The sequence below is a fragment of the Azolla caroliniana genome, unplaced genomic scaffold (genome assembly GCF_043228905.1).
Source record: "Azolla caroliniana isolate FFs.n. ecotype wild unplaced genomic scaffold, voAzoCaro1.0.p SCAF_15, whole genome shotgun sequence".
NCBI lineage: Eukaryota > Viridiplantae > Streptophyta > Polypodiopsida > Salviniales > Salviniaceae > Azolla > Azolla caroliniana.
Genome location: NW_028230450.1, coordinates 2238701 through 2264775, shown reverse-complemented (window position 1 = coordinate 2264775; position 26075 = coordinate 2238701). Strand labels below are relative to the sequence as shown.

The 26075-nt window shown below is 38.5% G+C and overlaps 4 protein-coding genes and 1 non-coding gene across 6 annotated transcripts; 3 read left to right on the top strand and 2 right to left on the bottom strand.

Annotated features, from left to right (window-relative positions):
- The first annotated feature begins 453 nt into the window (after nucleotides 1-453).
- LOC147854328 (bZIP transcription factor 18-like) lies at nucleotides 454-6547 on the top strand. The gene is made up of 4 exons (XM_087331118.1): nucleotides 454-1416; nucleotides 2176-2308; nucleotides 5786-5870; nucleotides 6232-6547. Exons 1-4 carry the CDS (start codon nucleotides 509-511, stop codon nucleotides 6372-6374), a joined length of 1269 nt encoding a protein of 422 aa, XP_087187244.1. The 5' UTR covers nucleotides 454-508; the 3' UTR covers nucleotides 6375-6547.
- A 1427-nt stretch (nucleotides 6548-7974) lies between these two features.
- On the bottom strand, nucleotides 7975-9393 carry LSU2 (response to low sulfur 2). The gene has a single exon (XM_087330873.1). It carries the CDS (start codon nucleotides 9204-9206, stop codon nucleotides 8034-8036), a length of 1173 nt encoding a protein of 390 aa, XP_087186999.1. The 5' UTR covers nucleotides 9207-9393; the 3' UTR covers nucleotides 7975-8033.
- Nucleotides 9394-11644: 2251 nt separating this feature from the next.
- On the top strand, nucleotides 11645-11717 carry TRNAK-UUU (transfer RNA lysine (anticodon UUU)). The gene has a single exon. It is a non-coding gene; the product is annotated as a tRNA-Lys (tRNA).
- A 1209-nt stretch (nucleotides 11718-12926) lies between these two features.
- Nucleotides 12927-22047, top strand: LOC147854325 (protein DETOXIFICATION 16-like). Its single transcript, XM_087331253.1, has 8 exons — nucleotides 12927-13226; nucleotides 13675-14219; nucleotides 14711-14797; nucleotides 14942-14998; nucleotides 15342-15580; nucleotides 15783-15901; nucleotides 21656-21742; nucleotides 21955-22047. The coding sequence occupies exons 1-8, from the start codon at nucleotides 12966-12968 to the stop codon at nucleotides 22003-22005; spliced, it is 1446 nt and encodes a 481-aa protein (XP_087187379.1). The 5' UTR covers nucleotides 12927-12965; the 3' UTR covers nucleotides 22006-22047.
- Nucleotides 22048-22947: 900 nt separating this feature from the next.
- On the bottom strand, nucleotides 22948-25864 carry LOC147854324 (uncharacterized). Of its 2 annotated transcripts, XM_087331775.1 has the most exons (4): nucleotides 25497-25864; nucleotides 24341-24379; nucleotides 23407-23565; nucleotides 22948-23268 (listed from the first exon to the last, which is right to left on the bottom strand). In XM_087331775.1, the coding sequence occupies exons 1-3, from the start codon at nucleotides 25653-25655 to the stop codon at nucleotides 23554-23556; spliced, it is 210 nt and encodes a 69-aa protein (XP_087187901.1). In that variant the 5' UTR covers nucleotides 25656-25864; the 3' UTR covers nucleotides 22948-23268; nucleotides 23407-23553. The 2 variants fall into 2 exon arrangements, with proteins under 2 accessions (XP_087187901.1, XP_087187900.1); XM_087331774.1 differs by lacking the exons at nucleotides 22948-23268; nucleotides 23407-23565 and having other exon boundaries at nucleotides 24001-24379; nucleotides 25497-25847.
- Nucleotides 25865-26075: the final 211 nt, after the last annotated feature.

Below are 26075 nucleotides of genomic sequence, written 5' to 3'. Positions count from 1 at the left end.
GAGTTCCGCGTCGGCGAATTCAAGTGTTATGATTGTCCGAGGGATGAGTAGATGGACATGTGTGTTCGATAGAAGCTCGGAATGTATGGTGTGGGTCCTAATCCGATCGGGCGCCCCGAAGAGAAGAGGACCGTGGTCCGTGGGGCAGCTCCGAATCCGCGGCCCCTTTGTCTCTGTGATGGATGGAATCAATCGTATTATGAAAAAAATATCTGAATTCCTTCTCCTTCTCCTTCTCCTTCTTCTTCTTCTTCTTCTTCTTCTTCCTTTTTGACTTCTGTGTCACACCAAACATTTTGACATAGTGACAGACAGATAGACAGAGAAAGAGAAAGAGAAGAAGAAAAAGAGAAAAGAGAAGAGGAATAGGAAGAGTAAGAGTGGAGATCTCTCTCGTTTCTCACTCGCCTCTGCCTTGAAAGAAGAAGGAATTTAATTCTCCATTTCGCCCAATTCTTTTGTTCCTTCCTTCCTTCCTTCTTCTCTGTTACATACATACACCTCATCCATGGAAGGCTTCGGTGGCCACGGATATGAAGCTTTCGTGGAAGGCTTACAATGCGGGTTTTCTGCGAATCCCAATTCGAGTAAAGAAAATGGTGGGGGAACAGGGCATGTTAATAGCAGTAGAAATGGATTCCCCCCACACCCTTCACAATCACATGCCCATCATCACTCTGCTAAGCATGTGGGTTACCCTTCCCCAACAGTAAATGCTTTCGCCACTGCTAATTTGAAGAGAGACCCCTCTCCCTCGGCCTCGGTTTCACACTCCCCTACTGCTTCAGATGGCTCTATGCGGAGTGGCTCTGTTTCCATGGACTTTGCTATGCAAGAGGGTGCCACATCTTCATCCATAGGGGCCACATCGTCATCCGTAGACAACCAGGTAACCCCTGCCCGTGTTTCTCGTCATCGCCGTGCTCACTCCGAGATCACATTCCGCAATATGCCCAATGTTGTCAGTGTTGATCACCATGATTATGAACATGAGTATGATTGTGATTACGACGATGATGATAATTTCTCGTTCCAAGACAATGATCCCCACTTGCTCGAACCCTCCACATTTTCCGATGAAGCGTATGAGCTTTTCTCAATATATTTTGATTCCGACAACAAGTTGAACTCTTGCACCCCGACTTCATCTTCATCAGCATCAAAATTACCCACAGACATTCCCTCTACTCCTCCGGCGCAACATATGAGAAGCTTGTCTATCAATGGCATGCCACCACCTAGCACAGACAGTGAGGTTCGAGAACGGCGTCCCCGACATCAACATAGTCTTTCTATGGATGGTTCATTGCCTATCAAACAAGAATTTCTATGTTCGGAATCGTTGGAAATGAAGAAATCCATGGGAGCCAGCAAACTAGCTGAATTGGCCATGGTTGATCCTAAACGGGCAAAGAGGTGAGATCTTTTATTTATATTTAGTAAAAGCATGAGATGGTGGTAGAAGAAAAGTATGTTCATATTAGGTAAAAAGCATGAGATGGTAATACAAGAAGCAGTTTCCATAACACTACTGATGTTATAATTATTTTTAGCTTATACCTTTTTATTCATCCCACAAAATTTGCATTTGTATCTCTCACAAATTGGGAGTTATATCATATGATTCAGCTGTTTTTTCAAATTTTGAGGTTGTGTCTTTCCATTATACAATAGCACATGTTTCATGCATTGTAAGTGAAATATCGAGTGATGGAATGGTGAAGTCTGTCATTTTTCTGGGTTATTTTCTGATATAAAACTTGAATTTGCATGCATCATGTCTTTTGGTTTGAGATGTGTCCCATTTGAAGTTGAAGCAAACACTTTCTTCATTTTTTATGTGATCTCTGTTTTGGCATCCAAAATGTGTTTTTCTGGTTGTGTGGAGATTTTAACAAATTCCTTGTAAATATGTACATAAATTTAACATTTTAAAGGTTATCTCATCAAACTCCATGAAGCTGACTTATGTCCATCAAGGATGGAAGCCGTTTTTGGCATTTTCAGCCCTTCCCTGATCACTTGAGAATCACATCTCTATGTATATTTATGAATGGATATTTTAAAAATAAAATAGAAAAAAAACCATGAAGCTGATGCATTTTTTGTAAAATGCATATCAGTCATTTTTTTGTGTTTTTCTTTTCAATGATTTCTTATAGAAGAATTTGACAGAATTTTAGCAAATCGGCAATCAGCAGCTCGCTCGAAAGAACGGAAAATGCGATATATAGCAGAGCTTGAACGCAAGGTGCAGACCCTTCAGACCGAAGCAACCACACTCTCAGCTCAGCTAACCATGCTCCAGGTATGTGACAGACATATAACTAAATTAATGATCTCTCTATATATATCTATTTATGCATGTGTGTACATGTATATATTTCAATGCTTCATTCATGTTATTAAATTGGAAGTTTGATCTGCATTTCTACAGTTCACCAATGACTTAAGAAATCTCTTGTTCAACTGTTATGTCTACAAAAGTTCAATTGAATCTTCTTCAGATGATTTTCTTTTTGGCAATGTTTTTTTTCAAATTTCCATATTCATGACATGCCTACTCATAGTGGTAAGAAACTTCTTCAAATTACAACTATTAGAAGTATTAAACTGACTTCTGAATTTCCATGAAAATTCTTCAAGTGAGCATAAAAATATGCATTCTCCAAGCCAAATAATGTTCTCGTATGCTTGGATCTCAATATGACTGGAACATCCATGGATCACGAGATTCTTTGTGATAACTGTGCAGCTTTTGCTGTCACATCCTATTCACATTGGCTCTTCTTCAATCAGCATTCCAAGAAGCTTCCTTGAATAAGCATCCTTCAATCAACATGTACAGCTGAACCCCTGCAGATCATCATAATTCAATAAGATTCCAATGGAGCTATTTACTTCACGATTTTCATGTCATTTCAGTTGGATATGTAAACAGTGGTGTTAACCACCTTTGCCTTGTAATGATCATGCAATTCTGCTCCTTTGAGCATACATTGGGCTATCTCCATTAAGGCTCAATGCCAATGTTCCACTGTTCCATTTTGTTGTGGGGTACATGGCACCACAAATTGCCTCTGATATGCATACTTTCGAGAGTGACTGGAGAGAAATTCTCCTTCTTGATCAGTCTGGAGAAACTTTATCCTATGTTCTTGTTGCTTCTCCATCACCTGATACCGCTTTCTAAATCTTCCAGGAGCCTCAATCTTTTCCTTGAGAAATATATCCACATCATGCTATGGTAATTATCTGTGTTAAAAGTAGGATGATCCATTTAATTCCTTAGTCATCACCTTTCTTCAGAGTTCGTGGTGGACTAACTCTTGGGAAGCCTTGGCATTGCATTTCCACGACACTCGGATGCTCGAACTAGAGACCAAAATGACAATCTTAGAAGCCAAGAAAGAATTGCTAATCAAAGCAAATGTTGAAATAAAATCTTGCCTTGAGGCAAAAGAAGATGCAATCATGATGAAATAGAGAGATTTTCTCATTAAGAAGATACTAAAAGACATGTCAATGATGTTAACGCACCCAAATCCACTTCAAAGGATGCATTACATTCCTAATCAGAGAATGCACTCTACCTTGCTAGAATATCACGAAATTCTTCGAAGATCGCTTTGTTATGCATGATATTAGGGTATATGGAGCACATAGAGTTGGTCAGAAGAGGCTAGAAGAAGAATCATGTCGAGACATTTGTGCACGATCAAAGATCATAGGAAAAGAGTTATCATTTTCGATAGTAGCAAGATGTACCTAAAAGGTAGGAATTTCTTCGTAATAAAATATCAAACCCCAAAAGAGCAAGTGCGTTGAAGACAAGCCTATGTATTCGTTAGGAATTCAAAATGCATAGCAAGTGATGATTTATGAACTGCCTCAAGCTAAAAATCATGTTTTGGAATTTTAAAGGATCAAGAAAGGAAGAAAAACTCCGATCAACAGTTAGTGTGGAGACAACTCAAGGGCAGAGAGGAAGATATAATCAATGAATTCATCAATGAAGAGATGGAACAATATTAGATGGGATAATGCCTATGACATTGAGTATGGAAACACCATATAATGCATGTGTGTTTATGGAATATGTTAATGGAGACAAAAAAAAATATCGAATGACAAAGTGATGAATGCAACTTTAATGAAAAGTGAGTTCTTAAAATGGACAAGACCGCCGCCAACTCACTATTGGATAGCAACGATCATGGATCAAGCTATCAAGCACGGTTTTCCAAAAACTGGCTCATGAATTGGATTACAGCAGGCCATAAAGGAGGGTTTCAATTGTTCCATCCAAATTGGATTATATTAAAGCAGAGATACAAATTAGAGATATAATATGTAAAGCGCTTAAACGTGATTATAACAGGGTTTAGCTACAATGTCAGCGCCCAAGTAGATACAGATACAATTCAGAGAATGTAGTTAATGGCATAACCTTAGAATTCCTTCTAAGATTCTTTCTTATATGTAGGCAATGATGACCAAAATGAACTCCTTCCCCCATCATTACTCTGAATCAATATTGTGATATCTCTGTTGTGTCTTCCCCTCAAGTATAAAAAAAAACTGTGAATTCATTCCATTAATGGGTCGGTGGTACCTTAACGAATTGGTCCACTACACCTCTTCATAAGTTCCAACATCTCCGAGATGGAGAAGATACAGGAGGATTTGATTGACTCCCAAAGAAAGAGGCAGTGATTTGGAAGTCATAATCACTTAGACTCAAGAAATATCTGGCCCAAATGGTTGCCCCAACTACCATAAGGAATGCACCTCTTCCTATTGCTCACACTTCTGGTGTTGGGTTGTTGGCACTTTCTTACAGTGAACAAGTGACACAATTGATGTGGGTGAATACATAAAATTATTCTCTCCTAATATCAATCTACCACAGTTATTTTAATGTTGATCTTCATGAAGCTTTTATATAGGTGAGGGAATGTTTATGGAATCAATAAAAAATTGTTAGACTTCAAGATTCTACGAAAAGAATGCTCCTTGAAATATCAATATCAATTCACCACAATATATTCCAATCTTGATTTTCATGAGCGTTTATAGAGGTGAAGGATATTTGAAGCATCAATAAAGCAACGTGTTGACTTTGGCATTCTTTGAAGTTTGAATAGAATGCTCCTTGAAATATCAAATAATATCAATTTATTCCAATCTTGATCTTTGTGAAGCTCTTATGTCAATGAGTGGATGTTTGAGGCATCAATAAAAGAAACTTGCTGGCTTTGACATTCTTTGAAGAGAATGCGCCTTGAAATGTGTCCAACTTTATCCTCATACATCTCGTGTGAATCAAACAAATGGCAAATCTTGAGAATTAGACCTAAATTTGGAGGGATAAACTTCTTCTATGTTAAGAAAATGAATATCCTACTTGAATATTTTTTATGAATAACCAGATTATGAAGGGATAACTAGTATCACTAATCCGAAGAGACAAACTCGAGAATCAGACCTAAAAGCGCAGAGCTAAACTTCTTGTATGTTAAGAAAATGAACATCGTACTCCAACGAAAATTTATTAGGAGTCACTATATTGGAAAACAATCATAGGAATAACTGGTATGACTTGTATTTCATAACCCCAAAATGCTAGGCATGTATGAATGTGGAGAAAAAATGACAGGGTAAACATGCAAATAATAATAGGTAAATGTGGTCAATGTCAAGACCATTTGTCCTAAAGTAACTTCTCAAGGTCTATACTCTGAAGAATATGAATTTGCTAAGATATTTTCCTTATTGTTCAAAGAGAGACACATCGGCATTATCCGTGGAGAACAACGAATTGAAGCTTCGCCTCCAATCAATGGAACAGCAAGCCCAACTTCGGGACGGTAAGCTTCTAATCGTTTCTTTGTTGTACAGTTAACAAGTGCTTTAGCATATGGTAAAAACTAATGGGAAAACTAAATTCCTATCAAGTATATAAGTGCTTTGTTATGTGGTAGAAAATAGAAACTAATGGGAATTAATCTCTCCCATCATGTGTATTGAATGAAGGAAATGTGGGAATTTTTGTCAGAGAATTTAGGACATTCTTTATGTCTACTTTATACAGATAATTTTTATGCAAATTGGAGGAATTTACACACTATATAAAATTGTTATACAAAGAATAACAAAGATGTGTGAGTTTAGATTTGAGATTGATGTGTATGGGTATGTGTAGTTTGATCTTTTTTCTTTGTGAATTAGCTCTCAATGATGCATTGAAAGAGGAGGTGCAAAGGTTGAAGATGATGGCCGGGCATCAACAATTATACCAGTCTATGCAAAGGATAAATAATACTGACACCACAGCAAGGTTTCAACACTCAACAACTCCATTGAATGAATAAATCACAGGGTTAATTGTAGTATCTAGTTCCTATCCCCTCCCCCATCTGTTATTGTTTATTACTTGTTTTAGAAAACAGGGCATTTTTTAGATAATTTAACTCCATACATACATACTATGTACATCATCTTGGTACATTTTGTTTTCTATATTAAATGAAATGTTGTTATCATTAACTGATCAATGGGTGTTGAATGAGTTCGTAAGTCCTTGATTTTCAACAAGGAAATACATTGTATCTATTTGCAGTTGCATCTAATTTTCAAGAAGGGCATATCATAGACCAATCCATAGGCCATGTCATTTTTGAGATGAAGAGTTGATATTCTTTTGCCAACAATGAGCAATCACTTTTGTGCAAAACATGAAAACCATGAATTATTTGTGTTTTGGTGATGGTGTCGTAAATTTTGTATATTTTGTATGATGCGCGATGATGAATTCGTATTCTTTTGCCAACAATGAGAAGATGCACTGGGCAGGCGTACTTTGAGGACTGAATGATTCTGCACTCAATTTTGTATAAGTTGTATGATGTCAAAGATCTCAGGCAAAGATTTTTGGCACCTTGAAACATCATTGGTTAATCTTCTTTTTTGGCATTCAAATGCAATCTAAAGCACTAGAAACGCATCGAAATAATTTTCGTAATTTTCCTTTAGTTCTTATCTGGATGAAAACATCAAAATAGATTGATTGGTGTTAACTGTAGTGGGTCCTATACTTTTTTTCCCAATGTTAATTCTTAATGTTAGTTTACTGTAGTGGGTCCTATACTTTTTATCCCAGTGTTAATTCTTAATGTTAGTTTACTGTTTACCTCGAGAGCTGATTGACATGCTTGATAAGGTAAGATATTGTTATGACTATTATTTTGATGCAAAATGTAGCACTATAAGAGATATCAAGCTCTGTCTAGTGAATAGCATTGAAAAATATGAGCACATAAAGCGTCCATCTTCAAGCAATAGTTCGGAAAAATTTCTTACATAACTCGGACCTAAATAAATAAAAAAGAAAGGCATTTGAGCCAATGTCCACAAATGTTATTCTATCTTTTATTATCAGCTTGCTTACCTTAAGGTAGCAAAACTTAACCTTCAAAATTTTGTCTATCTTCAAGCAATAGTTCATAAAAATTTCTTACATAACTCGGACCTAAATAAGTAAAAAAGAAAGGCATTTGAGCCAATGTCCACAAATGTTATTCTATCTTTTATTATCAGCTTGCTTACCTTAAGGTAGCAAAACTTAACCTTCGTATACAGCGGATTAGAGTGTATGGATCCCTTTAATAGTATGATGCTTCAATTATGACTAGGTTCCATTTCATTGAAGAAGACCAAGTTTTGAGTCACATTGTAGACTTGGATTTTACAATTTCACCTTGTAGCAGTTGACTTAAAAATACCACACCCTTTACTTTGCTTTGTGAATGTTGAGCTTAACAATGTCTTTTTATTACTGTGGAATTTATCACAACCTTGATGAATCATTTACACAGTCATGGGTAGTTTTATTTGAAATTTTATGACTCTTGTTTTATCTTATTCTCCGAGATCCTGTGTCACAAAAGTAAGGAAAGAAAAACAAGATGGCAAAGGGGATGGGGATGGATCAATACACATGAATGAGAGAGAGATGGGGGGCTGGGCCTACTTTAAGCATGGGAATAAATGAGAGGGCTGGATATGTCTTGGGCAGAAGACATTGTAGGCGAGTGAGACGAGGAGGGCCGACTCCATGCCCACCAAGTTGTGGCCGGCTTCGTAGATGATGATGATGATGAGAACTTCCTGAGGAGGCTATTGATGGATGGGGATTTGGTGACACCACTAGCCCCGGCTGCCTGCCGGTCATTGAGAGTTTTCGAGGCTTGGTCCAAGAGTTGGCGGCGCCGGTGGTGGTCACTTTGGTCGTAGCGAGAGCTTGACCCCAGTCCACTCCCAATGCTTTTGTTGTTGTAGGGGGGTGTCCCCATCCTGGAATTAGATATGGAGGTCAAAATGGGTGCAGATCTGTGCTGCTTCGAAGAAGAAGAAGAAGAAGAAGAATCGGTTTCCGATGGTAGGACCGAAATTTCCTTTGAATTTTGTTTCGCCTCATGAGCCAGGGCCGGTGCCACATCTGGTATGTTTTGCGACGTTTTTGGACTCGCCGCCGATGGATTCGTAGTGTTTCGGTCGATTGATGGTTGATCGTGGATGCTCGGTGGTGGTGGCGGCGCCATGGCAAGGTCTGGTCCTGGTAGGGCCATGCCAAGGCTTAGTGACATTGCCGCTTCCTCGTTGATCTGTGAAGATTTCATGTTGGCCTGCCATGGGACAAGAATCGAAGACTGCGGCAGAGGCGAATTCATGGTAATATAATTGGAAGCCTGATTGTTTGCTGATGGAGCAAGGACTTGGAGCTGATCGAGGGCCGCGGCTGCGGCTGCGGCTAGGCAGATTTCCTTGTATCGGATATCTGTTTGAAGCGATTCGATGAGGGACCTAGATTCCATGGCATCATGCATAGCTTCGGATTCGATAAAGGCTATCTCCCTTGCCATTCTCTCCTCTGCCTCCATCGATACCTCCAGCTTCCGCTTTAACTCCTCCCTCTCTGATACCATTCCCCTCTTATATTCATCTATCTCTGATGCCATCTGCCTGGCCTTGCTCACTTCGGCCTCCATGGCGGCCCTCTCAGCTTCTTTTATGGTTACTGCCCATGCCATGGCCTCCAACTCCATCCTCAGGACCTTCACTTCTTCCTCCAAGCTAAGGATCTTCCGCTCAAGATTGGGATGATGGTTGGAAGCCCCATCTCTGACACTTATTAGATCTGCCATCGCGTTAATATGGATTCATGCACTGTATTGCGTATCCACTCAAATCCTGCAGACTTAGAGATGGAGGAGAAGAAAGAAAGAAAGAAAGAAAGAGGGAAAGATTAGGATCAATAAATAGGCTAATCTCCCTGAATCCATGGAAACTCCACGTTTTCTCCATCACCATGACCCCCCCATCTTATACAAATTTTGTCACAATAACTCAAATCAGAGAATGTGGCATCTCTGCAATGTATGTATGTAATCTATGTGTATGTATGTAATGTATGTAATGTGTGTGTATGTATGTATGTATGTATGTATGTATGTATGTATGTATGTATGTATGTATGTATGTATGTATGTATGTATGTATGTATGTATGTATGTATGTATGTATGTATATGTATATGTATATGTATATGTATATGTATATGTATATGTATATGTGTATGTATGTATGTATGTATGTATGTATGTATGTATGTATGTATGTATGTATGTATGTATGTAATCTATGTAATGTATATATGTATGTGTATGTACGTGTACGTGTATGTGTATGTGTATGTGTATGTGTATGTGTATGTGTATGTGTATGTGTATGTGTATAAATCACCGACCACAATAAAATACCAAGTGATGGTAGCATAGAACTTGAGGTGGAGAAGTTTTGTTTTTTTGTTAAAAAACTATGGTAGAATGATACGAGAATAACAAATTAACACGGTACGTGCAAGGCACAATGCAGTGCATTGCTTTGGGTCACTTTCTACAACATTCCAACATTAGAAAATTCATGTAGGTACATAATGAGGGGCATGTTTGTGGACGCATGAAAAACCCATGAATGGGTTGTGCTTTTCGTGGGTTTATATTCAAGAGATTTGGACATCATAACTTTTTGTGTCCAACATATTGGACTATTGTAAGCAAATTTAGCTCCATTATGTTTTTCCTTTCACGCCATTTTATGACTCTAGACATGCTTCTCTAACAAATGGAACGTTTTAACAATACAAAACTAATTAAACAACTCGCTATAGAGAGATAGTGTTTCAATTGTTGACACCACATGCAAAAGGACAATGTGATGCACTGCTATTGGGCCCCAAATTTAGCTCCATCCTGTTTTTCCTTTCACGCCATTTTGAAGCTAGTCTTCTCTCAACAACTTAATGACTCTAAACATGCTTCGCTAACAAATGGAACGTTTTAACAATACAAAACTAATTAAACAACTAGCTATAGAGAGATAATGTTTCAATTGTTGACACCACATGCAAAAGGACAATGTGATGCATTGCTATTGGGCCCCATTTTTAATAACATTAAAAAATATCAAGTAATGCAACACACAAGCACACAAGCAAAAACCAGGAATCCACTTTTTACATATATATTCAACACAACAAACTGATTGATGCAACTTTTTTCAATTATCATTACGAAACTTTTTATTATATATACACCTGATGACGTTAAAGTTCCCCCAGAGTAACTTTTCAAAAGAAGCTTTTCTAAATCAATAGTTTGCATCTTAGATACGCTAAAAAGCAAACAACATTTGAAATGTTGTGAAGGTAAGACTAGAGACGACTTTAAAGATTTGACTTCTTTTGAGGGACAGATCCCTTATCTAAAGCTTTAGTTCAAAACAGAAGCCTTATATTCGAATGCATGAGGTGTCTTTGATTTGCAATACAGGAAGGCAACAAGCACCCATATTGTTGGACTTGATCCATAGATAACCTAGGCTATCGAAAACCTTGCACATCGGTTTCGCAAAATCATTCGACTACAGAGGGGCGAGCGTGTTGGAAACAACTATCTTGTGTGGAACAAAACCAACACTCTTTTGATGAAGATATTTTTGTAGACAACATATACAAAATGTATTTCAAAGATTGAATACTAAGACAAACAACAGAATCAAGACAAGATCAAGAGAACAAGTGCAGAGAGAAGGCAACAGAGTTAGCCACAAGACAATGTAACTGTATTATTGATCTCAAAGTTAGAATAGCACAATGTACAACATGAACAACAACGCTAGAACTAGGTTACAAAACTAGTTATATACCGACTAGGCTAGGGTAACTGCCCTTTGACATATTTACATAATTGTCCTAAACCTAGTGTGTCCAATAGGATAGTGTGAATACGTCCATTATACACTTGTATTCACACAACGAAACCCGCGTTCGATCTACTGACAAAAGCACAATTGTCTTTGTAGAACAACTCTCTCTTAGTGTACTTGTACCCATCACAATGCACTCTAAAATGTTACGTGTGTTTCATTAAGCAGGCTTCTCACAAAGATGGAGATATATTGAAGGTTTTTGGGGAGGACTATTGAAAAAGGCAAGATTTATGACTTAATAACTAGAATCAAAATAAAACATTAAGCGTTTATTAATTATTAAAAATTATTTAATAAAGAGTTATTTTGTGAAGCCGTCTTAGCTCAGCTGGTAGAGCGCGTGGCTTTTAACCACGTGGTCGTGGGTTCGATTCCCACAGACGGCGATTCCGACTGTTGCGTTTTAAAAACTTATTTTCAACAAGAAAACCTGAAAACCTTTCTCTCTACTAAACACAATTTGGTGCTTTTTGAAACTTATTTTCAACAAGACCATACCATATGGCTCTATTCTTTTGTAGCCATTCACTACTACCTACATCATAATGTTTTATTGAAGGGACAACATTATTTGCTTAAGACTTACGTACGAGAAAATAATGATGTGTATGTACAAGGTCAAACATGGATTCTCCTGCTTCCTCATGTTTTAATGTAAACAATTGGACCTTGATCTTACCACGTGTTAAGTAAGGCATAAACGCGCGCCCTCTCGAGTGCTTGTGGAGCTATTGCCCATCGGAGAATGCTGAATTAGAGAAGGTGAATGCATAGTTTACACGTTCAATGCAAACCATAAACAACATGAACATAATGGATCATATCGTATAAGGCACGATTGAGCACGCCAATGCTTAGTTCCATAGGTTGAATGCAAAATGCTCAATCAAAGAACACCAATGCCCGATTGATAGATTGGATGCAGTCATGTTCATTGCATTGCATGGCGATGTGTCTCTTTCTCAAGAGGGTAGTAGCTAAGGTGTCCTAGGGTCCATGGTGGAGCATTAAATGATTTAAAAAAAAACTAGCAATGGTTCATATTCAAAACATTTGCAATTCGGCCTTGAAGGCCAGTGCCTTTAATCACAAACTTTGGTTCCTCCAGCTTGGCACCTTGATTGGAGTTAACGATGTATGTCTCATTTGGAGTTTGGTGGAATGAAATGTGGTTTCCGACACACAATTGGACTATGTTGTGGATATATGTACACAAATCTAAAATACAAGTACACTAATATAAAAAAAAAACAAAATACACTAATATGTGTATATACAAATACACAAATATAAAATATAAAATATAAAATATAAAACATAAAATATAAAACATAAAATATAAAATGTAAAATGTAAAATATAAAATGTAAAATGTAAAATATAAAATATAAAATATAAAATATAAAATATAAAATGTAAAATATAGAATATAAAATGTACAATATAGAATACAAAATACAAAATACAAAATACAGAAATACAGAAATACAGAAATACAGAAATACAGATACAGATACAGATACAGATACAGATACAAATGGAGAAATTCAAGTACAAATTGGACGTGGAAACAGGGAGGGGGGGAGCGAGAGAGAGATTGAGAGGGAGAGGGAGAGAGAGAGAGAGCAGTTGTCATGGAAAAGCTTCATGGTCTTGAGCCTGAAGCTTCCTCGGAACCTGGTTGCCGCCCTGTCCATGTTCCTGTGAAATCCCAAGCAGTCATAGAAGAAGTGAGAAGCCAATGCTTGCTGGCTTTCCCCATGATTTACACCAGTCTTGCACAGTACTCCATCCAGATCGTTTCTCTTATGTTCAGTGGCCACCTGGATAAGCTTTCTCTCTCAAGTGCTTCTCTTGCTACATCATTCGCGAGTGTCACGGGGAACAGCTTACTGGTATGGAATTCTTGGTCAACTTTTTATTGTATATGTATGTGAAGAAGTTCTGGGTACATTGTGTAATATATGCATATATATATATATATTTATTATTATATGTATGTATGTATATTTATATGTATATTGATATATGTATATGTATGTGTATGTGTGCGTGCATATATATTGTTATATGTGTGTTTGTATGTACATGAGAAGCAATACTTGTGACTGTTTTTGTAAGGTATATATACTTATATATATGTATGTATGTATGGGTGTACATGTATGTATGAGTATACATATGTGTGTATGTTTCGGATTTCCCCCCATAAGAATATGGTAAATGCAATGCAATCACAGGAAGCTGGTATGCTAGTATGTGAAGAATTTGGTGGATGTTAAAATGTGTGTGTTTCTCTACTGACTATTTAATTGTCCTGCATGGATGGGACCTTTTTTCCAGTTAGGGATGGGAAGTACGTTGGAAACCTTGTGTGGACAAGCATATGGAGCGAAGAACTACCGCATGGTATGGATTTTCTTACAAAGGGCAGAGGTAGTGCTGAATGTGGCCAGCATACCCATTGCCATATTATGGATGAACATGGAGAAAGTGCTATTGTCACTTGGCCAAGAGCCCTTGATCTCTCAAAAATCAAGTGATTACTTGCACTACTTGATTCCTTCGTTATTTGCGAATGCTACCCTCCAACCACTTGTGAAATATCTGCAAACACAAAGTATTATTGCACCCATGGCTATCCTCTCATCTGTCACATTCCTCTTTCACATCCTTCTATGTTGGTTATTGGTTTGGAAGTATGAATTGGGCAATACCGGAACAGCTGTTGCCAATAGCATCTCAAGCTGGCTAAATGTTTGTCTGTTGTTGGTTTATATCTTCTGCTCGGAAAAATGCAAGAGAACTCGGGCTTCTTTGTCTTGGGAAGCATTCCATGACATGGATCATTTCATTAAAATTGCCATACCATCAGCTTTGATGATTTGGTGAGAGCAAAATCAACTCCTATAATCAACAGATGAATAGATGTGCATGATAGTGAGTTGTTAAGATACACTTAAGACATGTGAAGGTATGGTAGGGGTTCAGGATGAATTGTAATTTGAAAGCATGGCATATGGTAGATGGTGCTCTGAAAATTTGTTGGAATAAATATTTCTAACCAAACCTGTTTTCCTTAATTCTTATTCTTGTGTAAAAACTAATTTAGGGGGAAAACAAAGCAGCTTATTTTGGATGCATAATAGGTGCCTGAACTCAGAGGCACTGAATGAACCATTGCATTTTTGTCTTTGTTGGCCAATTATTGCAAATCTTTGTCTTTGTAGATCAATTATCGCACATCTAATAATAATCCTAGTATAGTCTCATCACCATTAGATGCACATCTGCATGAACCTAGATGCTTACTACTAGAATAACGTGTTGTACAACACCAAATCTGTTCTAACTTCTAATTACTTTTTTCGAATGGCAGCTTGGAATATTGGTCTTATGAGTTGGTTGTTATTATGTCTGGACTTCTACCTGATCCTCAGCTTGAGACTTCTATTCTTTCTATATGGTTGGTGATCCCATTCCAAAGTGGAGGTGCAGTACTTAAAAAAAGAATATTGACCCTCTAGTGATTCTTTCTCCTTAATATGATGTATTAAGATGCATGTTCTGAATGACACCTTACTGATCATGTTCATTATGATCTATACAGTCTTACAACTGCTACACTGGTATTTATGGTTCCATTTGGATTAAGTGCAGCCGCAAGGTAACACGTCAAACTGATTGCATCTCCAAAATAAGAAAAATTGTCAATTTCAAATAATGTATAGCCATAGTTCTTGGAGCAAACTGGTTGTGTGTGCATGGTCTCTCGAACTATGATTTTTGAAGAGTTCTTTTTTGTAACGAATATCAAATTCATTGCTCCTGCATATTGAGGCTTTGCTGCCACATCAGTATATTTACTCATGCATTTGAGTTTTTAAAACTTTCTAATAAGGTGGTTAACCTCGTGAATCGGAACAGGACTATGGTGCAGAACAATGCAATTCTGTCACATTGTGGATTTCAGCACTTATGTGACATTCTCCCTGTCTTTTATCTCGCAGCACAAGGACATCGAATGAATTGGGAGCAGGACATGCTCACACCGCACAATTGGCTTCTTATGTGAGCATAAGTCTTGCTACCATGGAGGCTGTTATCATATCTGGTTTGCTATTACTTTCCAGAAATGTGCTTGGTCTGGCTTACACCAATGATCCAGCTGTAATCCACTATGTCTCCAAGATGGTTCCTATCCTTGCTGGAACAACAATTCTAGATGGGATCCAAGGTGTTCTCTCAGGTAATAGTTCTTATGGTAAAACACTTGTAGCATCTGAAATTTTTCTTGGGCATTTTTACAAAAGAATATGCCTAAGTTTTAATCAATCACAGAATGCCACTCCAGCAAATAGATATCCAAAGCCTTGGGGTTGTTTTGCCTATCTCTTATTATAAATGTCTGGAAGAAGAAAACTTGTGATCCCTATTATTGTGACATGTAGGTATAGCTAGGGGTTGCGGCTTACAGAAGTTTGGAGCTATAATTAATCTTGGTGCATACTATGCTGTTGGCTTCCCGGTTTCTGTTATACTAGCTTTTCTTTTCCACATGGAAGGAGTGGTAATACCTTTGCTCAATAAATCTTCACACAGTTCTTCCATTCTATTCCTTTTTATCCCCTTAAGAAAAAATGTGAGAATACATATTTAGGAAGTGCTTATTATTCTACCTTGTTCCTTATAAATTAAAGTGGGATAAATTAGACATAGCTTAAATAATAAGAGTAATCCTAATTTGTTTGTGATTGCATTAAGTTGTGTTAGATATAATCAATGATCAGCCCCAAGTTGTAAATCTATCCCCATATGTGCTCTTAGAGTGCACATTTTGTGATAGCGCCCCAAATGAGGAGCGGCTAGTGTGCAACTCGACCATATGGGTCGATAAGGTGTTAATCTAGGAAACCGTAGATACGTAGGACACAATATATTTAGGAAAGAGAGAAATAGATAAAAGGATTGGCTAATCAAGTCAGCTAGAATATTTTGTGGGCAAGTTACGATGTACTTAGTCTTGAAGTATGCGTCATTGACTTCAAGATAAGTATTATCTAGCACTAGCCTGTACCTAGGGAGTTGGGTCATATTAAATGACAAGTCAGTTGACAGAAAAGGAATATCTCCACTACTGTCAACTGACTTGCACATTTATACTAAGACCAAACATAGATTATAAGTCACTTTTCTCACACAGTGGTCTGATTGATCATCAGTCCCCACTAATTTTGTAGTGAGCCGGTCCATATCCTATCTAAGCTCTAAGGTGTGAGCGCATGGGAAAACTACCATTTTGAACTACTCTCATATGTAATAGAAATTCTGTTTTCATATATCCATCTCTGCAGTTGTAACTCTATATACCTATCTACTCGATTCTCAATATTTCTAATATGGTATCAGAGCGAAGAGGTTGATCTAGATTAGGTATATACGGGTAGTTGCTGTCTAGCAACAGAGAGAAATAGAGAGAGAGAGAGAGAGAGACAGAGTATCAATGGCCTTGTCCACGAATGTTGCAGCTGCTCCATTGCGCATCCGCCCACCTCCATTGTCTGATGGAAAGCTAGATGGAACCAACTACACTCTATGGAAGTTCAAAATGTCTGCCATTTTGGATTCCTACGAGTTGTTGGAAACAATCATGGGACCCACAGGGGGAGACCCTGAGCCCATGGCAACCTTTGACCCTGCACACCCTACCGCATCAATTCCTCCAAATGCTGATCTACTTCGAGCCTGGAAGAGAAGGAATGCTGATGCGCTATGTACCATAGTCACTGGTGTATGTGACTCCGTACTAACACTAGTGCAACATACAACTAGGGCACATGAAGCTTGGAGCATATTGGCCAGCCAGTATGAGACCAGAAACTATACAAGGATACAAAACCTCGAAAATCAGCTTGCTGCAGAGAAGCTCGCTGATGGAGAGAAAGTAGAATCCTTTGTAAAAAGGATTAAGGATCTTCAAGATCAGCTGGCGGCTGTTGGAGTAGTCGTCTCTCAAGAGGATATGGCTCGTCGGTGCATTCGAGTACTTCCTTTCAAGTATGATGGCATTGTGACAGCATTGAACACTCAGGTTCGACCCACTCCTTTAAAATTTGATGAACTAAGTGCAATGCTGCTTGAAGAGGAGCTTCGGCTGAAGACAAGAGAAGAAAGGGAAGATTCAGCATTTGTCTCTAGGACTAAGGGTGAAGGGGCATCCAATTCAAACAATGCGAATAGGATACCGAAGAAGAAGAAGTTCAATGGATCGTGTTTCTACTGTGACAAGAAGGGTCACACAATCAAGGATTGTCGAAAGAAGATGGCGGATGAGAAGAATGGTTCTAATAAGACTTCTTGGAGAGAGCCCGAGTCCGCTAACAATGTCGTAGATGAACTTGAGTTATGGGTCGCAACTGAAGAAGTGTGTTCTTCAGTTGACACTCAAGTTGTTGATGAGTCTTGGATTCTCGATAGTGGAGCATCCCGACATATGACCAGTAATCGTGACTGGTACAGTTCTTGGACACCTCTACAAGAGCCCATCAATGTTGTGGTCGGGAACAATGCTCGATGTCCGGCCAAAGGAACCGGAACCGTCTCCCTCAAAGCAACGACCGGTGGGACAAAGCATCTCTCTCAAGTGTTGTACGTGCCAGATCTGAAGAAGAATCTACTGTCCATTTCTGCACTGATTGACAAGGGTCTTGATGTTCGATTCAAGAAGTCGGGTGCAGAAATAACAGATTCTGCTGGCAAGGTTGTAGGAATAGGGGTGAGGCGCAACAATCTCTATGAGCTGAGCGCGTTTACCATTTCTACTGACCACAGCACAAGTACCAACACAAAGCAATGGCATGAGAGATTTGGGCATCTCAACGTTGCTGTGTTGAAGGAGATGAAGAAGTCGAATATGGTAGTTGGGTTGCCAACCCTATCTGACTTAAGTCATGTTTGTGATGCTTGTATGATGGGCAAGCATCAAAGATCAGCCATTCCAAAAGAGAGTCAAAATCGGGCAAAGACTCCTCTACAGCTAATACACATTGACCTCTCTGGAAAAATGGTGACTCCTGCAATGGGTGGATCTCTCTACTATATGCTAATAGTCGACGACTTCAGCAGAAAGATGTGGGTTTACTTCCTTCGGGAGAAGGCTGAAGCTTTTAAAATCTTCAAAAGATGGCATAAGTTTGTCGAGCGAGAGTCTGGAAAGTTAGTGAAGGAGCTACGCTCTGATCGAGGTGGAGAATTCTTATCAATAGAATTCTGTGAGTATTGCAAAGAGCATGGAATTAAGCGCCAACTTACAACTGCCTACACCCCACAACAAAATGGCGTTGTCGAACGTCGAAATCGAACAGTTGTCGAGATGGCTAGGTGTATGTTGAAGGCACAAGCGCTGCCCGACCCATTCTGGGCTGAAGCAGTGAACACAGCAGTTTACATCCTCAATCGGAGCTACACGAAGGCACTTCAAGGGAAAACACCCCAAGAAGCTTATTCAGGCAAGAAACCTTCAGTGCTGCACTTCAGAACCTTTGGGTGTATGTGCTACGCACATATTCCAGATGTGAGCAGAAAGAAGTTGGATGCTAAAAGCAAAAAGTGTATCTTTCTCGGATATAGTGAAGAGTCAAAGGCCTATCGACTCTACGATCCAGAGGCAAGAAAGATATTGACAAGCCGCGATGTGGTGTTCGATGAGGAACAACCACAGCTAGCTGAGAACAACGATTCTCAAGTTATCTCATCAACTGAAGAAGTATTTTACCCAATCCCGACCCATTATCCAAAAAAGGAAGCTGAACCATCTGATGGTAATGGTTCACTAGTTCAGCCTATGCCAGTCCCACATGTAAAGAAAATACCTAAGTGGGCTCAACAACTCTTCAATGATCATACTCCTAAAGTTGAGTTTCCTGAAACTTCAACTGATGGATTACGAAGATCAAGAAGAATACAGGAGCAAGGAAGAACCTTTGACCACATTGTCAACATGGCTCTGATGGTGGACATCATAGGCTCAGTGAGTGAGCCGACCTCGGTGGAGGAAGCTATGGCCGACCCGAAGTGGAAAGAGGCGATGATATCAGAATATGATAGCATCATGAAAAATGACACATGGGAGTTGGTAGAGAGGCCAACAAAGAAGAAGGTGATAGGCACGAAGTGGGTATGGAAAGTAAAGTATAAAGCTGATGGCTCTTTGGAGAAATTCAAGGCCAGGCTAGTAGCGCAAGGATACTCCCAAATTGAAGGGTTCGATGTACAAGAAACATTTGCCCCGACAGCTCGCATGACAACAATTCGAATGGTCATAGCGTTGGCTGCTTCAAGAGGATGGCCGATTTATCAAATGGATGTCAAATCAGCATTTCTGAATGGGCATCTCAAGGAGGAGGTATATGTGACACAACCACCGGGGTTTGAGATACCGAATTCAGAAAACAAAGTTTGCAAGCTGAAGAAGGCACTATATGGTCTAAAGCAAGCACCAAGAGCTTGGAACAAGAGGATAGACAGCTTCTTACGATCAATCGACTTTAAGCAATGTGCTTCGGATGCAAGTATGTATGTCAAAATGAAGGACGGGAAACAAGTCATCATTATCATTTACGTGGATGATCTAGTACTTACTGGTGACCATGAAGAGTGCATTGGCCAAACACAAGAGTGTTTGAAAACTGAGTTTGAAATGACAGACTTGGGGATTCTACACTACTTCCTTGGAATTGAGGTTTGGCAAACCTCGGTCGGCATCTTCATGTCACAAAGAAAGTATGCAACAGAGATCTTGAAGACCTTCGGGATGATGGACAGCAAGTCGAAGTCGACTCCAATGGAGTCAAACTGCAAGCTATCCCAAGAAGACTCATCACCAATGGTTGACATAAGGAAGTATAGACAACTAGTAGGAAGTCTAATTTTCCTATGCAACACTAGGCCGGATATTTGTTTTGCAGTCAATGTGGTGAGTCGATTCAGCAACAAGCCGAAGGAGACTCATTGGAAAGCTGCTCTACGTGTATTAAAGTACATTGTGGGTACTTTAAATTATGGAATCTTCTACAAGCCAACAATTGACCAACTTAGTGGATATTGCGACTCCGATTGGGCTGGAGATAGTGATTCCAGAAAATCAGTTTCTGGATATTGTTTTTCAATAGGATCTGGAGCTGTTTCATGGAGTAGTAAAAAACAACCAACAGTGGCACTATCTTCAACGGAGGCAGAATACAAAGCAGCATGCATAGCGGCATGCGAGGTAGTTTGGCTAAGAAGAATCCTTATGGATGTGGCAGTCCCAATAAGGACGGCAACGGTATTGAGGTGTGACAATCAGAGTTGCATGGCCATTGCCAAGAACCCCGTATTTCATGCACGTACTAAACACATAGAGATTCAGTATCACTATGTGCGGGAGCTAATAAATGATGAGATTGTGGAGCTTGAGTACTGTCCAACATCAGAAAATGCTGCAGATATCTTCACAAAGGCGCTTGGAGCAGAACAGTTGCAACAACACCTTCGACGACTAGGTGTTGGCCCAATTCCAAGTGAACTCAATGGGTTGATCATTGAGGGGGCGTGTTAGATATAATCAATGATCAGCCCCAAGTTGTAAATCTATCCCCATATGTGCTCTTAGAGTGCACATTTTGTGATAGCGCCCCAAATGAGGAGCGGCTAGTGTGCAACTCGACCATATGGGTCGATAAGGTGTTAATCTAGGAAACCGTAGATACGTAGGACACAATATATTTAGGAAAGAGAGAAATAGATAAAAGGATTGGCTAATCAAGTCAGCTAGAATATTTTGTGGGCAAGTTACGATGTACTTAGTCTTGAAGTATGCGTCATTGACTTCAAGATAAGTATTATCTAGCACTAGCCTGTACCTAGGGAGTTGGGTCATATTAAATGACAAGTCAGTTGACAGAAAAGGAATATCTCCACTACTGTCAACTGACTTGCACATTTATACTAAGACCAAACATAGATTATAAGTCACTTTTCTCACACAGTGGTCTGATTGATCATCAGTCCCCACTAATTTTGTAGTGAGCCGGTCCATATCCTATCTAAGCTCTAAGGTGTGAGCGCATGGGAAAACTACCATTTTGAACTACTCTCATATGTAATAGAAATTCTGTTTTCATATATCCATCTCTGCAGTTGTAACTCTATATACCTATCTACTCGATTCTCAATATTTCTAATAAGTTGTGATGGTCTTCACTAAATAAAAGGCTTATAATGCATATATGGGTCACACAAAACCTTTTCAAAACAAAAAATAAACCTCAGAGGAATTTTGCAGGGGCTTTGGATGGGCATACTTTCTGGTGCTCTGGTTCAAACAGTTTTTCTTCTATTCCTTGTTATCCGCATAAATTGGGAGAAACAGGTATCCCTTCTTAAACGGCTTTTTAGAATAAGGTAATTTAATGACTTGTTATAATAAGAACTTCAATGACATGTTACAATAATATGTTTGATGACTCGTGTCATTAGATACTCAATGTCTTGTTATGAGATAGGTAATGACTTGTTATAAGATTGTTAATGATTTGGTTATAAGATATATAGATGATATATATACTCCTATCTCATGTACAGGCAAAAGAAGCTGGAGTTTGTGCTTCTGTATCAATTCCACTCCTTGTGTAGAAGGTGTGACTTATGATCTTCAACCCACAATTTTGGAACCAAGACTTTACCTTGAGCAAACTATCAATGGAACATTCAATTTTTTTAATGAAAATTAATCTTCATTCATTCGCCCATATAAGTTGTTTAATTTGTGTCTTGTGTCTTCTATGTCATCAAATTCAACTTTTCCAGCCTCTGTTGGAAGCAAATACGCGAGTTTGATGTAGAGAATGTCAAAGATTTTGGAATGCTATTTTCTCATTGTAAAAAGGCCAAATTTCTTCAATAGCTACGAGCTAACATGGAAATCTTATACATGGAACATGGGAAGGATGGCATAGTCTGTATCGATGCCTGAAACAATTTTGGTCTAGTTATAAAATGAAGGCACAAGACTCTGAGGATACAAAATTTTCTCTACTGTATCCCCACCAAACTCTGTAACACACCTGCGTTAACCTTCCCACGTGTATGAAATCATTCACCATGGAAGAATGGTGTAGCTTTCCATAACATTTTAGCGAGCAATCTGTACTTCATGGATCTTGAACCGGGAATAATTCTGGGTGAATTTATGATGCATTGGAGATTTGATGAATGTACTTGTTCCCTTTTTGGTTGCTATGTTAAGATCCTTGTAATCATAACCGGAATTCATTACCCCATTTCTTTAATCCCTATTGCAATATAGGTCCCTAGTTACCCAACAGTGTCATCCTAATTCTATAGAGTGACAACTGGCTATATGGATCTCTAATTAGAGACATGTGTTAAATGCAAATGATGTTTTCTGTATTTTCTTGTTTTGAAGGTAGCAAGCTACATGAGAGATTGTTTTATGTATATGGGGAGGTGACAGATTGAAATTGTAACATGCATTCAATACACTATTACCACATTTATAGTAAATTACAACCATGTAACACCATACATAAGATGTAGTTTCTCGTACATTCAAAATTTTCATTTTCATGATCAAACCAAGAGGAAATTTACAAGAATATACCACATTACCTTTTAGTGTTTTGAAATAAAGTGTATTCATCTATTACTATCGAAATAGGTTCCCTTTAGACGGGGTGTTAACTTAAGGTATGAGAACAATGCTTTTTTGAGAGATCGAAATGTTTCTAGTTTTATGGACACCACATGATGGGGCACACTCCTTTTATGATATGCTAAGATATAATGCGATCATAGATTGATTTGTGGATATAATGCATACATGTTCTTCACAAAAAAGTATCCATGTCTCCATCGCTTACTTCAAGGCAGAATATCCTACAGGAAAAACGACAATTTGCTAATAAAGAACATATCAAAAGAAGAAGATCTGGAGTAATCTATACTACTAACACAAAGAACAAATGAAAAAGAAGAAAAAGAAATAAATTGAATGGATGGAGTTCCTCATTTCACCTTATAGAAAATGACAACAATTGAAATTGAAAATTGTTGCTAGTTGAAGGAAAATGTGTTTGTGCAACACCACATCATTCACAACTTCGACTCGGAAGATTCATTTCTTTACAGCTCATCGCCAATATTGTCCTGGAGGGATTCGGATTATTGAATGCCCTGTCCATAAATAACATTCATCATGTTTCAAACATTCCATGAAGACCATGTTCGATTATTTCGTGAGGAGAAAAGCTATAAGACCTACAAATGGTACATTCTAAGAGCATATGGTTACTGCTGACCATGTGATTAAAGCCATAACCTCAAGATATGCACGTCCACTGTATGCAAGATACCATACCACCCACACATCTGTGTCTTAATTTCAATGGATTGGATTTTGGAATGAATGAATTTCTTCCATAAGATTGTGCAAAAACATTGGCGATAATGAATGAATGAATGAATATCAATCAATTACAGTCCACATATATTGCATATAGCCAATTGATTGAATGTGCATGGAAATCTTTTGGTGAAAAGTATTGACCACAAGTCTTGTTTTTCATATTGCATCTGACCGAGCGACCGACCGGGACCAGATGGATGTGTGTGGGAAAAATTGCAGATGAGATGAGAAAATTCCTTTAAAAAAAAAAAAAATGTACACAAGTGGAAAGGATTTTTGCATCTTGGTTGGGGAGAGTCAAAATTTTTTAATGGGGGGGTGGGGTGGGGCATTATGGAGGTGGGTTTAGGGTTTCCTTGCTTTTCTGCTTTTCCAATCAAATCCATTTGCCTTCATGATGTATCCAAGGGTTTGGGGGATGGGCTAATGATGCACACAACAGGCAGGTGTGCCCTTGAAGAGGAGGAAAGCAAGCTTGTCTACACAGAAGTAGATGAAGTTGCCATGTGTGTGAGTGACAAAGGAGCCGAAATTGGTACCCACCACGCATTGCCATCCATCACCATAGCATTTGTCGAATTCCTGCGTACATACATACATACTTAGATACATCACCATACATACCATCATCATCATCATCATCATCCCCATGATCATTCATTCACTCAGGCATCATCATACATACATACATACAACATATTTATCATCATGCACCAACCATCCAATCATACATAGCATATCATCATCCTAATGTTATTCATTTGTTGCCCACCAATTCATCTATCATGATTCATCATCATTTAATCATTCATTCATCCATCCATCCATTACATCATTAACCCCAGTAACTATCATCCCTCAATACATTCATTCACTCAGGCATCATCATACATACATACAACATATTTATCATCATGCACCAACCATCCAATCATACATAACATATAATGATGATGATGATCATCATCATCCTTGTATTGTCCCTATCTTCATCATCATCATCATCATCATCATCCTAATCTCATTCATTTGTTGCCCACCAATTCATCTATCATGATTCATCATCATTTAACCATCCATCCATCCATCCCTTACATCATTAACCCCAGTAACTGTCATCCTCAATACATGCACTCAGATATGGCAAACATATAATGATAATGAATGTTTGAATAACGTCATCAAATGTCATCCTATAACATGCAAATCATCATCACCACCACCATCTCCTTCATCATTGTTGAACTTACAATCCTCACCCTAACACTGTCCATCACCATGCACTCCAAAGAAATGATCAAGAATACACATAAATTTTTATCCAGATTCATCATTACATCTTTGACAATCTGTCAAAAATTGCAGCCATTTCTATGTAAATAACCCACCATTGAATACATAAGAAATCTTAGAAACCCGACATCTACAATCTCTTTCTTTCACATACGGTGCAACATACATGAATTAGGAGGCCCACCAGAAAATACTTTCAGGTCCTAAATTTACACACATACATATACATATAGACATGCATAGAGACGCATACATATAAACTTAGAGGAAAATTCACAGAGACACATATGCATAGAGGCACATACATACATACATACATACATACATACATACATACATACATACATACATACATACATACATACATACATATACAAAAAGATTGGCACGGAATATATGTTTTTACCTGCTTCAAAGATCGTGCAATTTGTTGCAAGAAATCTGAAGAGGTTTTGTGGAGGTTAAGGGCATGAGATGCACACTGCAAGGCATGCTGTTGCATCGACACGCCCATGTCGGTCTCACCTATCATCACAGGGGAAAGGGTAGAGGTCTGATCAAACATGGTGACCAAAAACCAGAACAAGAATAGCCCGATATATGGATATAGATTGTGTGCAGTTACAGAGAATTCAAATGGGGGAACCGGAATTTGTGAGGGCAGGGTCTAATTGCGGGATTGATCTGTGTGTATGTATATCTGATAATTGATCTAAAGAGAGAGAGTGAGAGAGAGAGGGGCAGAGAGATCTGCTCTGTGTGAGTGATCTCTCTGTTTCTCAGAAACAGAGTCTTTCATGGAGCTTTTTATATGTCTTTCTCCGAAACAGAGTCGATCGAGGCAAAGCAGAGGAAAAGAGAAAAAGAGAAAAAAAACAAAAAATGTCAAAAAAATAAAGTTCCATATTTTCCACGCGGCACCCTCTCATTCGTTATTCTTTTCTTATAAATCATAGTATGACCCATAGCGCATTCGCATTCGAGA